This window comes from Salarias fasciatus, chromosome 23, assembly GCF_902148845.1.
Source record: "Salarias fasciatus chromosome 23, fSalaFa1.1, whole genome shotgun sequence".
NCBI lineage: Eukaryota > Metazoa > Chordata > Actinopteri > Blenniiformes > Blenniidae > Salarias > Salarias fasciatus.
The window spans coordinates 34,274,327-34,288,512 of record NC_043766.1 but is presented as its reverse complement, the minus strand read 5'-3'; the positions used below and the strand labels follow the sequence as shown (position 1 = coordinate 34,288,512).

The 14,186-nt window shown below is 43.9% G+C and overlaps 1 protein-coding gene across 1 annotated transcript; it reads right to left on the bottom strand.

Moving 5' to 3' along the window:
* Nucleotides 1-447: 447 nt before the first annotated feature.
* On the bottom strand, nucleotides 448-13,747 carry LOC115381301 (NACHT, LRR and PYD domains-containing protein 3-like). The gene is made up of 8 exons (XM_030082579.1): nucleotides 13,615-13,747; nucleotides 8,543-8,936; nucleotides 6,148-7,969; nucleotides 4,462-4,635; nucleotides 2,334-2,507; nucleotides 2,077-2,250; nucleotides 1,007-1,025; nucleotides 448-606 (listed from the first exon to the last, which is right to left on the bottom strand). Exons 2-8 carry the CDS (start codon nucleotides 8,817-8,819, stop codon nucleotides 448-450), a joined length of 2,799 nt encoding a protein of 932 aa, XP_029938439.1. The 5' UTR covers nucleotides 8,820-8,936; nucleotides 13,615-13,747.
* Nucleotides 13,748-14,186: the final 439 nt, after the last annotated feature.

The following is a 14,186-nucleotide window of genomic DNA, read 5'->3' as shown; positions in this document are numbered from 1 at the left end:
GAGGGCGCACCGTTCCCATCTGTTTCTGTTCTGAGCTGAAAAGGAATCTCCACAGCTCCAGGTATCTTTGACCAATCAGAAGAGCCCCTGAGGTTCTAGCCGTGATTGGTCGAGGGGCATTTGTCGCACGTTCTTGTGGGAGGGGCTTAACTTGCGTAAGGGTGTGGTGTCAGAGAAAACAGGACAGGATTGGCTGTGCTGGGTTTCAAATCGCCATCTTGCTTAGGTAACCCTAAGCAAGATGGCGCAGATGCAGAATCCTGCCTACAGCACCTTTAAGTGCCAGTATTTGTTATTTGCTCGTCTGTCAACTTGTAAATAAATTTATGCCGGCTTTTCCATTTGAATTTAACCTGTGGTTGTTTTATTCATTCACTCACCACTCCGAGCCTATATCTGGTCCAGTAGCTTGATTATCTTTGCCTGACAGCATATGTGCTACAAATCTTACCTGAGAGTCTTCAGTTTGCAGTGTGGATCTTCCACAGCAGCAGACAGTAGTTTGACTCCTGAGTCTCCTGGATGGTTGTAGCTCAGGTCCAGCTCTGTCAGATGGGAGGACTTGGATCTCACAGCTGAGACCAGAGAAGCACAGCCTTCCTCTGAGACCAGACACCCTGACAGACTGGAGGCACAAACATGGCTGCATCAAGTCAAGAAGGAAGAAGGAAGATCCTCCACATGATGAAGCAGCAGCTGGATCCTGACCTGAGAGCTTCCAGTTTACAGTGAGGACTCTCCAGTCCAGCACAAATCAGCTTCACTCCTGAATCCTGCAGGTCGTTGTTACTCAGGTCCAGATGTGTCAGACTGGAGGACTGAGAGCTGAGAACTGAGGACAGAGCTCCACAGCTTCTCTCTGACAGACCACAGCAGCTCAACCTGAAGAAGAAGCAACAATGAAAACCAGATCAATGTTTGTCATGGACTCAGTTCTACATCTCTGACTTGGAGCATCACAAACACAGTGAGTGGAGGATGGAAAGCTGCTGCTCTGCAGCTCAACTGAGACTGGAAACTTGAATCTGCCCACATGGAAGAGACATTTAAAAAGCTTCTGAGAAGCTCCATCAGATCCAGTAGTGAGTCTTCATGTTCTACATGGATTATGCTTCAGTCTCATCATTTTTTTCTTTTCATTGGCTGTGAATAAGGAGCAATGGAAGAGCTCAGAAATTAACAATATCTTCTGGAAATATTGCAAATGCTTTCTTATTGATTCATTTTTTTTTTAACTTGTAAGTATCTTACATGACTGGAGTTTGTGGAGTGGTGACACAAACACCATAGACAGTCATCTCCCACTACGTCATAGTTTTTAAACATTTTCTGGAAAGAATCCCACCCCATCAGATCTTTATATAACGTGTGATCAGAATGACCACAAATATTTATATTTTAATATAGGATGAAAGATCTTTGTATGTTGTGCATCATGTCAGTTGATTAATTTTACAACATTTTCATGAAAAACACACCTTGTGGATGAATATAAATAAGTTTGGTGGGAGAGACAAAGAGCTGCCTGGTTTTCAGGAACCAGATCCAACATGTGTCATTCAAGTGTTGTATGTAAAAACAGGATTTCATGGAATCTCCTTATGGTCTGATGAGATTTACTTGAAAGATTCAGTTCCGTTATATCTGTTCGGATCATGTATGTGCCACTGCACTCGATTTTCGGAAGAGTTTTATATAATACTTGAAAACTGTAGGCTGTCGAACTCATAAAAGTTTCATATTAGATATATTTTGTCAGGACTCTAGTTTTGGAATAACTGCCATGCATTTTTCATTTAAGTTCACATATTATGCAATTTTCATTTTGTTGAAATTAACAAAGGATCTTATATCTGGTTTGACTGTCACAAACATTACTAACAAGTTCCATATGAAACAGACATAAACTTTATAGAATGCATCATAACATTTTTCATATGGGTGCAGTTTGAATATCTGGATAATAGTGAAGAAAATGTCAACATATTGCACTGTTCCATTAAGATGTTCTACAGATGTTCTATGTTAGCAGGAGAAGAGAGAGTGGTGGAAATTTTTTAGTAGTCATGTCAGAACCTGAGAGTCTCCAGTTTGCAGTGTGGATCCTCCACAGCAGCAGACAGTAGTTTGACTCCTGAGTCTCCTGGATGGTTGTAGCTCAGGTCCAGCTCTGTCAGATGGGAGGACTTGGATCTCACAGCTGAGACCAGAGAAGCACAGCCTTCCTCTGAGACCAGACACCCTGACAGACTGGAGGCACAAACATGGCTGCATCAAGTCAAGAAGGAAGAAGGAAGATCCTCCACATGATCAAGCAGCAGCTGGATCCTGACCTGAGAGCTTCCAGCTTACAGTGAGAACTCTCCAGTCCAGCAGAAATCAGCTTCACTCCTGAATCCTGCAGGTCGTTGTTACTCAGGTCCAGATGTGTCAGACTGGAGGACTGAGAGCTGAGAACTGAGGACAGAGCTCCACAGCTTCTCTCTGATAGACCACAGTTCTCCAACCTGAAGGAGAAGTAACAATGAAAACCAGATCAATGTCTGTCATGGACTCAGTTCTACATCTCTGACTTGGAGCGTCACAAACAGTGAGTGGAGGATGGAAAGCTGCTGCTCTGCAGCTCAACTGAGACTGGAAACTTGAATCTGCCCACATGGAAAAGACATTTAAAAAGCTTATGAGAAGTTGTTAGAATAGTGTTATGTCTTATATTCCTTATCGTTGAAAAAGTGTCTCACTGTGCACAATATGGTATATGATGTATGAAAGTCCACAGGTCAGATACACGTTTCACTGTACTGTATCTTTTTAGTATTGTCAGCACATGACGTGTAGGATGAAAGATCACTGTTACCTAAACTTTATTCTGTATGTGTGTATGTGATGCTCTCTCAAATAAAAGGGAGTTGACGGCAGGCGAAGGGCAGAGACAGGCTGGAGGAAGGATACCCCCGTCCTTTCAGTCTCTCTCTCTCTCTCTCTGCAGGAAGAACCTAAAGTCGATCGACTGACTGTGTCTTTTTTGTGTGAACCGTGTCTGTTGTTTGGTTTATCAGGTTTTGAACCTGACAGAAGTTCCATCAACTCCAGTAGTGAGTCTTCATGTTTTATATGGCTTCAGTCTCATCATTTTTTCTTTTTATTAAACAAAAGTGTGGAAGTAAAATCCAGCCGTAATTCATTGTCTCCAGCTTGCTTGGACAGAAAAGCCGGAAGATCTTCTTCTTCATGTGAAATGTCAGAGAAGACAACGGCTCACTGCAGTCATCCAGCTGGAGCTGGAGACTCTGTTGTTTTCTGGAAGATTGAAGACAAACCATGTTCCTGAGGCACAGCGGTGATATGAGGTCTCCTGAAAGCAGCAAGGAAATGACCGAAGCCTCTGTTCGCTCTGGGAGCTTTTTACTGCTGAGCATTAGCATTAGCATTAGCATCACTGATGTCTTCTCTCGCCCCTCCAGGTCCTGGGCCCCTGGCCCTCCAGGTCCTGGGCCCCTGGCCCTTCCTGCTCCCTGCTGAGCCTCCACGTGACTCCCACTGTCCTCCTCTTCTTCAGCCTGGACATCCTCTTCCTCTGGTTCTGCCGGCCATGGCACCCAGCCAAACAGCCACTCACACCGTAACCACCCCCTTCCACCCCACAGTGCTTTATAGCAGCTGTGATGAGGAGAACAGAGATGAAGACCAATGTTTTCAGAGAAGACGCTTTTCCAGTCAGCAGAGAGAGAGAGAACACAGGGACAACATGCAAACCACACAGAAGGACACCAGGCTCTGGCTGGGGTTTGAACTCAGGACCTTGTTGCTGTGAGGCAGGTGAAATAGGTGGTCTCCACTAGACTCCACCTATTTCACCAAGTCTACAGGTGGACTCACTTGAGGAAATGGGTGGAGACGGATGTGCTCCTGTCTGGTTGGAACAAGAACCAGCAGCCACACCGGCCCTTTCTGGACCAGTCTGGAGACTCCTGGTATACAAACTCAAACTTTTCATGCGCCAAGGGGAACATTCAGTGCTTTCAGCACCGCCGTCTGGAGGTCATCCGGGATTCATCGAACCGGAGTGACTTTCATTTTCTATCATACTTCAAGTTTTTAAGGTTGTCTAACTTATAAGTTTCATATTAGACAAATTTTCTCAAGACTGTGTTTGTGCATTTACTGTCATATATTGTTCACTTTAGTTAGCAAATTATCCAATTTTCATTTTGTTCAAATTTACGAAGCATCTGACATCTGGTTTGACCGTCACAAGTATTACTAACAAGTTCCATATAAAACAGACATAAACTTTCTAGAATTTAGCGTTATCTTTTCCATGTGGGTGTGGTTTGACTTTCTCAATAATAGTGGATGTCGAGAAGTTAAAATGTTCCATTGAAATGTTCTACAGCTGTTCTGCAGATGTGAGCAGGAGACCAGAGAGTGGTGGAAATTATTTAACAATCATGTCAGAACCTGAGAGTCTCCAGTGAGCAGTGTGGATCCTCCACTGCACCACACAGCATCTTCACTCCTGACTCCCCTGGATTGTTGTAGCACAGGTCCAGATGTGTCAGACTGGAGGACTGAGAGCTGAGAACTGAGGACAGAGCTCCACAGCTTCTCTCTGACAGACCACAGCCGCTCAACCTGAAGAAGAAGCAACAATGAAAACCAGCCGACTGGACATCATGGACAGAATTGTTTGGTTTTAATTATGAGACATAAATATTTTGCTCAGGTAAATGGATGATTGTATGTCATTTCAGTTTGGATTTGTACCTTGTGTTTTGCCATCCTGCACAAAAAGTCAGACACGTTCACATTTATGAAAATGTAGAAAAACATTTGCATGGTTTTAAAAAATGATTTGCATTTGTGGAAAAGAAAGGTGAATTTCCTTTGCAAAGGTCCCGTTCACAGATGCAAGCACAAAACTAGGTGAAAGACTGTTGAGAACTTTGTCCTTGTGGAACTGAAGTGTCCAGTTTGTCTTTCTGTCCTCCCACACTCCAGCAGACTCTTCAAGGGGAGCAGAGTTTCAGCATGAGTTAAAAACATGAAGCGAATCGTCTCCTGCTTCTGGTTTGGAAATTGTAAATCAAAACAGTGAAAAGGAGCCTTTGTGTGATTTTCTATTCTGTGTTTATTACACAGCAGTGTGAGAGCCATCGGGAGTCAGCTCACAGAACTGTTATACACTACATCTGCTCAGTCTGGAATCAAATGAGGCCACTAAGAATCTGATCACACTGAAAGCTGAATTAAAATGAGGAGCAGCTGGAACTACCAATCAGAGAGAACTTCATCATGGATTCACAGCATAGCGACCGCCGCCCCAATCCTCCCTCCATGGGATGATTCTGGCTTCTTCCAGAGGACAAACACTCCAGACAGAGAGACCTGTTCCTACACAGAAGACACTCATGGACTCAGCTGCTGTTTGGACCACAATCACCACCTGCTGACAAACACACCCTGCATCACATGGCATTCTCAGGGCTACACAGTACACATTACTCAGAACCCCCCCTGCAATGTCCCCCACCCCACTGAGACCATGAAAGGCCAAGGGAGGGTTTCCCTGCTCCCATCCAAACAAAAGACCCCTCTTGTTATAATCTACAGTGTCTGAGTCAGATGTTTGATGTCTTCTATGTCTGTGCTGTCTGGAAAACTCATCACCCCTGATGTTCTTTTCTCTTCTTTCCTGGAAGGATGGAGGTGTGGCGGTGGGCTCGTTGCTCAATACTCCTACTCATCAAACAGCATTTTGTTAGCGGCATGTACTTGTACTGTACTGTCAACAACAAATAAAGATTCTTGATACTCATTTTACTTTTTTTAAGTTCATGTTGAAACTCTACTCCCCTTTAAGAGACTGCAGGGGGCAGAACACCATCTACTTCCTGATCGAAGTGTGTAATTTCTTAACATCCAGTCAGGTAGAGGTATAAACACAAGGACAAAATTCACAACAGCAATTCAGAGTCTTGAAAGCAGTTTTCTACTTTGCATCTGTGAACACAGTGTTTACAAAGGAAATTCTTTTTTCACAAATGACAATCTCATTTTTTGGGCAGAATGTTTTTTCTTTATGTGCTGGCAAAGCAATACTATTGAGCCCATCAAGTTCTCCATATTAGTTGATGAAGTACGTACAGAGCTTTGTTGGAGGCTTTGACCACTGGCAGCAGGTTTAGAAGAGCCTCTTCTGAAGGAGAGTATTTCTTCAGGTCAAACTCCTTCAGATCTTCTTCTGATGACAGCAAGATGAAGACCAGAGCTGACCACTGAGCAGGAGACAGTCTGTCTGTAGACAGACTTCCTGACCTCAGGGACTGTTGGATCTCCTCCACCAGAGAACCATCATTCATTTCATTCAGACAGTGGAACAGATTGATGCTTCTCTCTGCAGACAGATTCTCATTCAGCTTCTTCTTGATGTACTGGACTGTTTCCTGATTGGTCTGTGAGCTACTTCCTGTCTGAGTCAGCAGACCTCGAAGGAGACTCTGATTGGTCTCCAGTGAAAGACCCAGGAGGAAGCGGAGGAACAAGTCCAGGTGTCCATTTGGACTCTTCAAGGCCTTGTCCACAGCTCTCTGATGGAGATGGTGGAGCTGAGGCTGTTGTCGAGATTGTTGAATGGTTGTTTGTTTCTCTTCCAGCAGGTTGATTCCAGAGTTGATGAAGGTCTGATGGACATGAAGAGCAGCCAGAAACTCCTGAAAGCTCAGATGGATGAAGCAGAACAAAGACCTCTGGTGGCCTTTCTCCTTTTTAAAGATCTGTGTGAACATTCCTGAGTACACTGAGGCTGCTTTGAGATCGATGCCACACTCTGTCAGGTCGGGTTCATAGAAGATCAGGATTCCTTTCTGCAGCTGATCAAAAGCCAGTTTTCCCAGAGACTCTGTCATCTCTCTGCTCTCTGGACTCCAGGTTTCATCTGCGTCAAGGTATTCATCATACTTAACATTGTTCATTTCAGCCTGGTCGACTAAGTGGTGGATGTACATCTGAGTCAGGGTCTTGGGCAGCTCTCCTCCCTCTCTGTTCTCCAACTCTTCCTCCAGAACTGCGGCGGTGATCCAGCAGAAGACCGGGATGTGGCACATGATGTGGAGGCTTCGTGATTTCTTGATGTGGGAGATGATCCTGCTGGCCTGCTCCTCGTTTCTGAACCTCCTCCTGAAGTACTCCTCCTTCTGGGGGTCGGTGAACCCTCGGACCTCTGTCACCATGTCCACACAGTCAGCAGGGATCTGATTGGCTGCTGCAGGTCGTGTGGTGATCCAGATGTGAGCAGAGGGAAGCAGTTTCCCCCTGATGAGGTTTATCAGCAGAACATCCACTGAGGTGGGCTCTGTAACATCAGTCAGGATCTCAGCTCGACGAAACTTCAGAGGGAGTCGACACTCATCCAGACCATCAAAGATGAAGATCACCTGGAATTCTTCAAAGCTGCAGATTCCTGCCTTTTTGGTTTCATTGAAGAAGTGATGAACAAGTCCCACCAAGCTGAAGTTCTTCTCCTTCAGCACATTCAGCTCTCTGAAGGTGAATGGAAATATGAAGTGGACGTCCTGGTTGTCTTTGTCTTCAGCCCAGTCCAGAGTGAACTTCTGTGTCAGGACTGTTTTCCCAATGCCAGCCACTCCCTTTGTCAGCACCGTTCTGATTGGTTCAGATCTTCCAGGTGGGGCTTTAAAGATGTCTCCTGGTCTGATGCTTGTTTCTGCTCTGTCTGCTGTCCTGGATTCTGTTTCAATCTGTAAGACCTCATGTTCCTGATTGACCTCTGCAGTCCCTCCTTCTGTGATGTAGAGCTCTGTGTAGATCTGGTTCAGGAGGGTCGGCTTTCCTTGTATCGCGACTCCCTCAAACACACACTGGAACCTCCTCTTCAGGTTGGACTTGAGTTTCTTCTGACACGCCTGAGATTTTGCTGACAAATGAACCTCTTCAGGATGGTATTCCCCTTTATTATTTCCAAGAGAGAGAGAGAGAGAGAGAGAGAGAGAGAGAGAGAGAGAGAGAGAGAGAGAGAGAGAGAGAGAGAGAAATTGAGTCATGTCGGAACTGTTCTGGAATAAATTTGGTTTTACTAGCACACTTCATACAGACATCACCAGAAACTAGCAGGTCTTAGCTTTGACAATTGGGTTTGTATAATCATAGGAAATCAACTCTCAATAGGTGTTCTTTAAGAGGTTAAGTAATGTACAATAATAAATCATTTTCTGCTGTTTGTTTTCTCTTCAGCTCATTGGACTGTGAATGTCAGACTGGGTACAAAATGTCATCCAGAAACCATAAACTGATTTTCAACATTAACTACAAAGATTTGTGGTGTTTTGTGAGAGAGAGACTGTAAGGTCATATATCATATTTTAAACTAAGTATTAACAAGAGAAAAACAAAAGGATCACTCAGTGTAAAAGCAGAAGATAGCTTGTCTTTACTGGAGTTTTTCCTGAAACGATTCATCTCTGTTGTTTCAGGTTGTGATCATGTAAGTTATGACACCAAGTTTAATGTTTCCAGTACTTACCTTCAGGTTCTGAGGTCTTTTTGGTGTGTTCATCCCTTTTACCCTTTGTCTGCATTTTCTCTAAAACCATTTTAGTGACTTCAAGAGTTTGGTCGCTGTAGGTGTCGAATATCTTATCCACTGTACCCTCCCTGTCCAATGTCTCCAGTTTACTCTTTGGGATTGGTTTGAACCCTTTAAGAACTCCACCGTGCCAAAAATACCACTTGAATCTTCCGAAGTCTTCATCTCCCAAATCATCCAGAATTCCCAGGAGGCCTTCTGGATCTGAGCTCATCTTTGACCTTGTGAAGAGTCTGATTCATCACATTGATCTTTCACTCTGTCTTCGTAGAGTCCCTGGAAAATCCACGGTGGAGCGATGACAGGTTTGTTTCAGGTGAAATGTTTGACTCTGAAAAACACATAAAGAGAATGATCGTGAGCTCCATATCAATCATTCTGTTGTTTCAAATTCTGTTCAGTCAAAGATCAAGTTTGTTTATATTTGTCTATAATAAGCTCTGATTTTATGATACAGGCTTATTTCTGATGACAGAGATTGAACCACTGAACTTCAGTCATCACATATGACCTTAAAACTTTTCTTCTTTTTTTTTTTAATTGAAGGACTTGTGATAAACAACATGGAGTCAAAAGTGTGTAGCCTATATATAAAACACACCAAAAAAAAAAAAAAAAAAACACCAGTCCAAAACGGTTCTGGACCTTCCTGGGCGGTATCTCCTTCCAGCTGGGGTCCTCTACCAGAGACCTGGGAGCTGGAGGGTTCTGCAGGATCTATCAGAGGCCTGGAGCTGGAGGGTTCTGCAGGATCTTAGCTGTCCCTAGTACTCTTCTGGACAGAGATCTCAGATGTTGTTCCTGGTATTTCCTGGAGACATGCATCCAGCTTGGGGGTTCCTGCCCCCTTTTGGGGGTGTTCTCCATCTAGACTCTGGGTTTTCCAGTCTGTACTCTCCACAGATGTTTCCGTATACTATGTCTCAACCTGGTTCTGGTTCCATGTCTGCCTCTCCTACCAGCATCCTGCCCCCTGCTGTGATGTTCTGTACTATTTCAGGGCTTCCTGGCACAGTCTGCTCCTAGCTAGTGTGACCCACTCCGGCCTCTATTAATCGGGTGTTTGGGCCTGTTCTATCAGAGCCTCTGTTCTGTCTTTCAGTCCTGCCTTTTCCAGCCGCTGCTATGTTCTGTCTGTGTTCTCTCTGTGTCAGCCACTTCTTCAGTTTGTCAGTACGACATGCTGTGTAGGGGTTTGTCTTTAAACAATCCCTCCTCTGGCTCCTCTTCTCATGGGGTTCCAGTTGTCTGAGGTTCCAGTTCATTCTTACAACTTCAGCTTCACCTGCTGTTGAACTGTTTTAACTTGTTCAGTTCATGAAAAAGTGATTTACAGTCAATTATTGTTCTCGTGCTTTGAGTCAGGGCTTTTTAGCCCTGGTCCTTGTGGCACAGTGTCCTGCTTGTTTTAGCTCTCCCTGATTCTGCACTCCTCAGTCTGGGTCCTGTTACACAAAACCAAGATCAGGAATCAAGCCAGGATATCTTGGTTATCCTGGATGAAGTAATCCAGGATCCGGTTGCACAAAAGTAGGATAGAGCAATGTGAGATATGGTTTTAACCAAAGTTACCGTGAAGATTTATTCTGTGGAGTTAGTCTGGTCCAGAGCAGGAAGAGTTCCAAGATTTATTCAATCTCATCCCTTTCTTCATTCAGAAGTCCCACAAATGGAAAGTAATATTAATTCCACTGCTCACTAGACATTGTTATCACATTCAACCAGACCCTCTGTCAGGATGTAAACATTGTGGTCAGTAATTCCATAATTTTACATTGATTATGATCTTAGACGATTTGCAATTGTTAGATAAGAGATATCCGTCTACTATATACTGTATATCTGAACAATCAATTTAGGTTAATATAAAAGTTAAAGAGCCACATGAAATTCCTTAATAAAACAATACTAAATCAGAGCAGTGAACCGTCAGCTTCACTGATGGGAGGTGGGGGGCGGGGGGTGGGCACATATGGGGGAGGGGGGGGGCAGGTGAGAGGTGTGGGTGAGTGATGCTGTGGATGGAGCTTCATCAGAAGAGACAGTGGAGCTCCGCCTCCTCATCTGCCTCCAGGAGAACTTCCTGTTCCGGTGGAGAGAAGGACTCCACTCTAGTTGTCATGGTGAATCTGTGATCAGTAGCAGGGGTCTGCTTCAGGAATCGTGTGTTTTACCACTGATCCTGGATTGTTTCCACCCGCTTGATGAATCCTGTCTTCTCATCCTGGATTGGTCTTTAGTGCAACCAAGTAAGCCTGAACCTCTGGTTCTGGACTGGATGATCCTGGATCAGTTATTGATCCTGGATGTCTGAATCCTACGGCGGTGTATCAGGTCACAGGTGACATTTCAAAATACAAGTGGCAACATTAGAAGACCGTTCAACACATTTAGCTACAAAAAAAACGTCGTATATACTTGTGTCTTAGGGAAGTGCATTCAGGGACTTTTGAGGAAGAACGTTCAGTGACTTCAGGCTACAATATCAACCCCATGATGATGAACTATTAGTTACTGACTCAGCGTTTTCTGAGGACTCATTACTTTCCACGTGCGTTTATCACTCGTGTGTGTGTGTGTGTGTGTGTGTGTGTGTCTGTGTATGTGTGTGTGTGTGTGTGTGTGTGTGTGTGTGTGTGGGTGTGTTCTTGTACATACCCAAAAGTAAGGACCAAAATTCGTCTTTCACCAACAGAGTGAGGACATTTTTGCCGGTCCTCACTTTTCAAAAGGCCTTTTTTTGACCTTTTTGAGGGTTAAGACTTGGTTTTTGATTTAGGGTTACAATTAGGTTTAGGTTTAGATTGAGTCACCTGGTGGGCCTCTCTGGTACTGTTCTTAACTGGTTCAGTTGTTATCTCACAGATCGATGTTTTTATGTAAGTTTGGATACTTGTTCCTCAGGAATCCATGAAATTAGGTGTGGGGTTCCCCAAGGTTCAATTTTAGGTCCCATACTTTTTAATCTCTACATGCTTCCACTTGGGGACGTCATCAGGAGACACGGCATCAGTTTCCATAGTTACGCTGACGACACTCAGCTGTACATCGCCGTGTCTCCTGATGACTCCGGGCCAATAGAAACCCTTTTTAACTGTATTTCAGACATCAAGTCATGGATGGCAGAGAATTTCCTACAGCTCAACCAGGACAAGACTGAGGTTTTAGTTATCGGTCCCGAAGGTCAGAGAGAGAAAATTTTACCTAAATTATCAGATTTTAAACCAGAACAATCAGTGAAGAACCTGGGCGTGATTTTTGACTCTGAGCTAAGTTTTATTCCACACATTAAAAACATAACTAAGATTGGATTTTATCATCTTAAGAACATAGCCAGAGTCCGCCTGTTTCTCTCTCAGGCCAGTACAGAGGTGCTAATGCAGCTTTTATCTCCTGTAGATTAGATTACTGTAATGCCTTGCTCTCTGGTCTTCCCATAAAGAACATTTCAAACCTGCAATTATTACAAAACTCAGCCGCCGTGCTGACGAGGACCAGGGGGCGGGCCCACATTACACCGGTTTTACAGTCGCTGCATTGGCTCCCTGTCCGCTTCAGGATCGATTTTAAAGTTCTCTTATTAGTTTTTAAATATCTTAACGGCCTTGCGCCTTCTTATCTAGCTGACCTGTTTTTACCCGATCGACCCTCGCGGCCCTGAGGTCCTCTGGCAGTGCCTTATTGTGTGTTCCTAAAGCCAGAACCAAAACCCATGGTGAAGCGGCTTTTAGCCACTACGGCCCCCGCCTGTGGAACAGCCTGCCGGAGAACCTCAGGACCGCAGAGACTGTTGATAGTTTTAAAGCGAGGTTAAAAACACACCTTTTTAATCTGGCTTTTAATTGACCTTTTATACTTCTTATATCCATCATTTTTATTTTTGATCATTTTAATTTTTAATATACTTATCCTATTTATTCATTCTATTTTTACTATGTACTTTTAATTTATTTTATTTTCTATTTTATAATCTTATCTTACTTTTTAATTTTTTTTATTAGCTTTGTATCATGTCTTTTTAACATCTGTTTAACTCCAGTGTTTCCTCAGGGGGGTCCTTCACACCGGGAGTTGGTCCCGGTCCTCTGCTGGGGTCGCTGCGCTCTGGTCCTCTGGTCCTGGCTGGCCTGGGGGTCTCCACACCTTGGTGTGCGGGATCTCGTTGGTCTGACGGGGTCGGGGGTTGAGCGCTGGTGCCCCAGTACTAATGACCTTCGCCTTCTCCTGGTGTGAACGGCCCCACTGGTAGTGTTTTCCCATGATGCTTAGTGCCATGCCATGTCTCCTCTGCCTTGCTATGAGCATAAATTGGGTGTATGTGTGTGTGTGTGTGTGTGTGTGTGTGTGTGTGTGTGTGTGTGTGTATGTGTGTATGTGTGTGCGTGTGCATGTGGTGTACACTTGATGGTGCGGCTTTTATTCTTTTTGTTTTTCTTTTTTTTTTATGACTGTTTTTTTTACTGTTAAGCACTTTGCGTTGTTTTTATTATCATGAAAAGTGCTATACAAATAAATAAAGTTTGAAGTTTGAAGTTTAGGTTAGGTTTAGGGCAAAGGTTAGGGTTAGGCATTTATTTTTGATGGTTAGAGTTAGGGTAAGGGGCTAGGAAATGTATTATGTCAATGAGTGTCCTCACAACGATATAAGTACAAACGTGTGTGTGTGTGTGTGTGTGTGTGTGTGTGTGTGTGTGTGTGTGTGTGTGTGTGTGTGTGTGTGTGTGTGTGTGTGTGGACGGTGAAGGACTGAGAAGGAGAATTCAATTCGCCGGTGGGAGAAAACACACACTGAGGAGAAAAACACACACACACACACACACACACACACACACACACACACACACACACACACACACACACACTTGAAGGCTGTTCCTGAAGTGTGTCTCCACTAGAACAGCAGGTCTCCATAATGTAGGCTGGACACACACACAGCAGCAGCCACACAGTCAAATCCAGTCCAACACAGAGTAGAGAAAGCTCTGCGGTGAGCTGACAGAGGTTCTCACCTGATCAACTCTCTTCACATCTTCTTCCAGACGCTTTTGGAGAGAAAAAGCTGGTACAGTCCGTCTCCGTTCTTCATTCAGTCTCCGTTCCGCTGTACAAACACACAACGGAAAGTTTATCTTATCTTTCAGGGAAGTCACGTGTCCTTCAGAGCAGTGGAGGGAGGAGAGCTGACAGAGGAAACAGGAAGGGGGGGTGTTCATGTTAGAGTGCTCTGAGATCACTGGACTGACTCCCAATAAGAACTTTTCATCATTACTCAGAACTGAATTGAATTGAAAGTCCTTTATCTGTCCCACAGGGGTAAACTGCAGTGTTCCAGCAGCGCAGAGAAAACAAGTATGAATAGAATGGAAATGTGAAATGTGAAAATCTACAAAGCCAACCATACATAAAGAAATAGAATTTAAAAATAAAGTTAGGACAGATATATTTAAATAACAGACAAAAAAAAACTAACAGACATAATTAAGTATCATTTAAACATACATTTCAGACAGACATATATGTACAATATAACAGAAAAATGTGACAAATACAAAAAGATGTATACACAGGAGTTTCATACAGC

Coding starts and splice junctions, on each gene's coding strand:
- LOC115381301 (XM_030082579.1), bottom strand. CDS start 8,819: ATGAGCTCAGATCCAGAAGGCCTCCTGGGAATTCTGGATGATTTGGGA. Junction 4,636..6,147: donor AAAGCCTCCAACAAAGCTCT/GTACGTACTTCA, acceptor CTTCTTCTTCAG/GTTGAGCGGCTGTGGTCTGT. Junction 2,251..2,333: donor TGTAAGCTGGAAGCTCTCAG/GTCAGGATCCAG, acceptor TTGTGCCTCCAG/TCTGTCAGGGTGTCTGGTCT.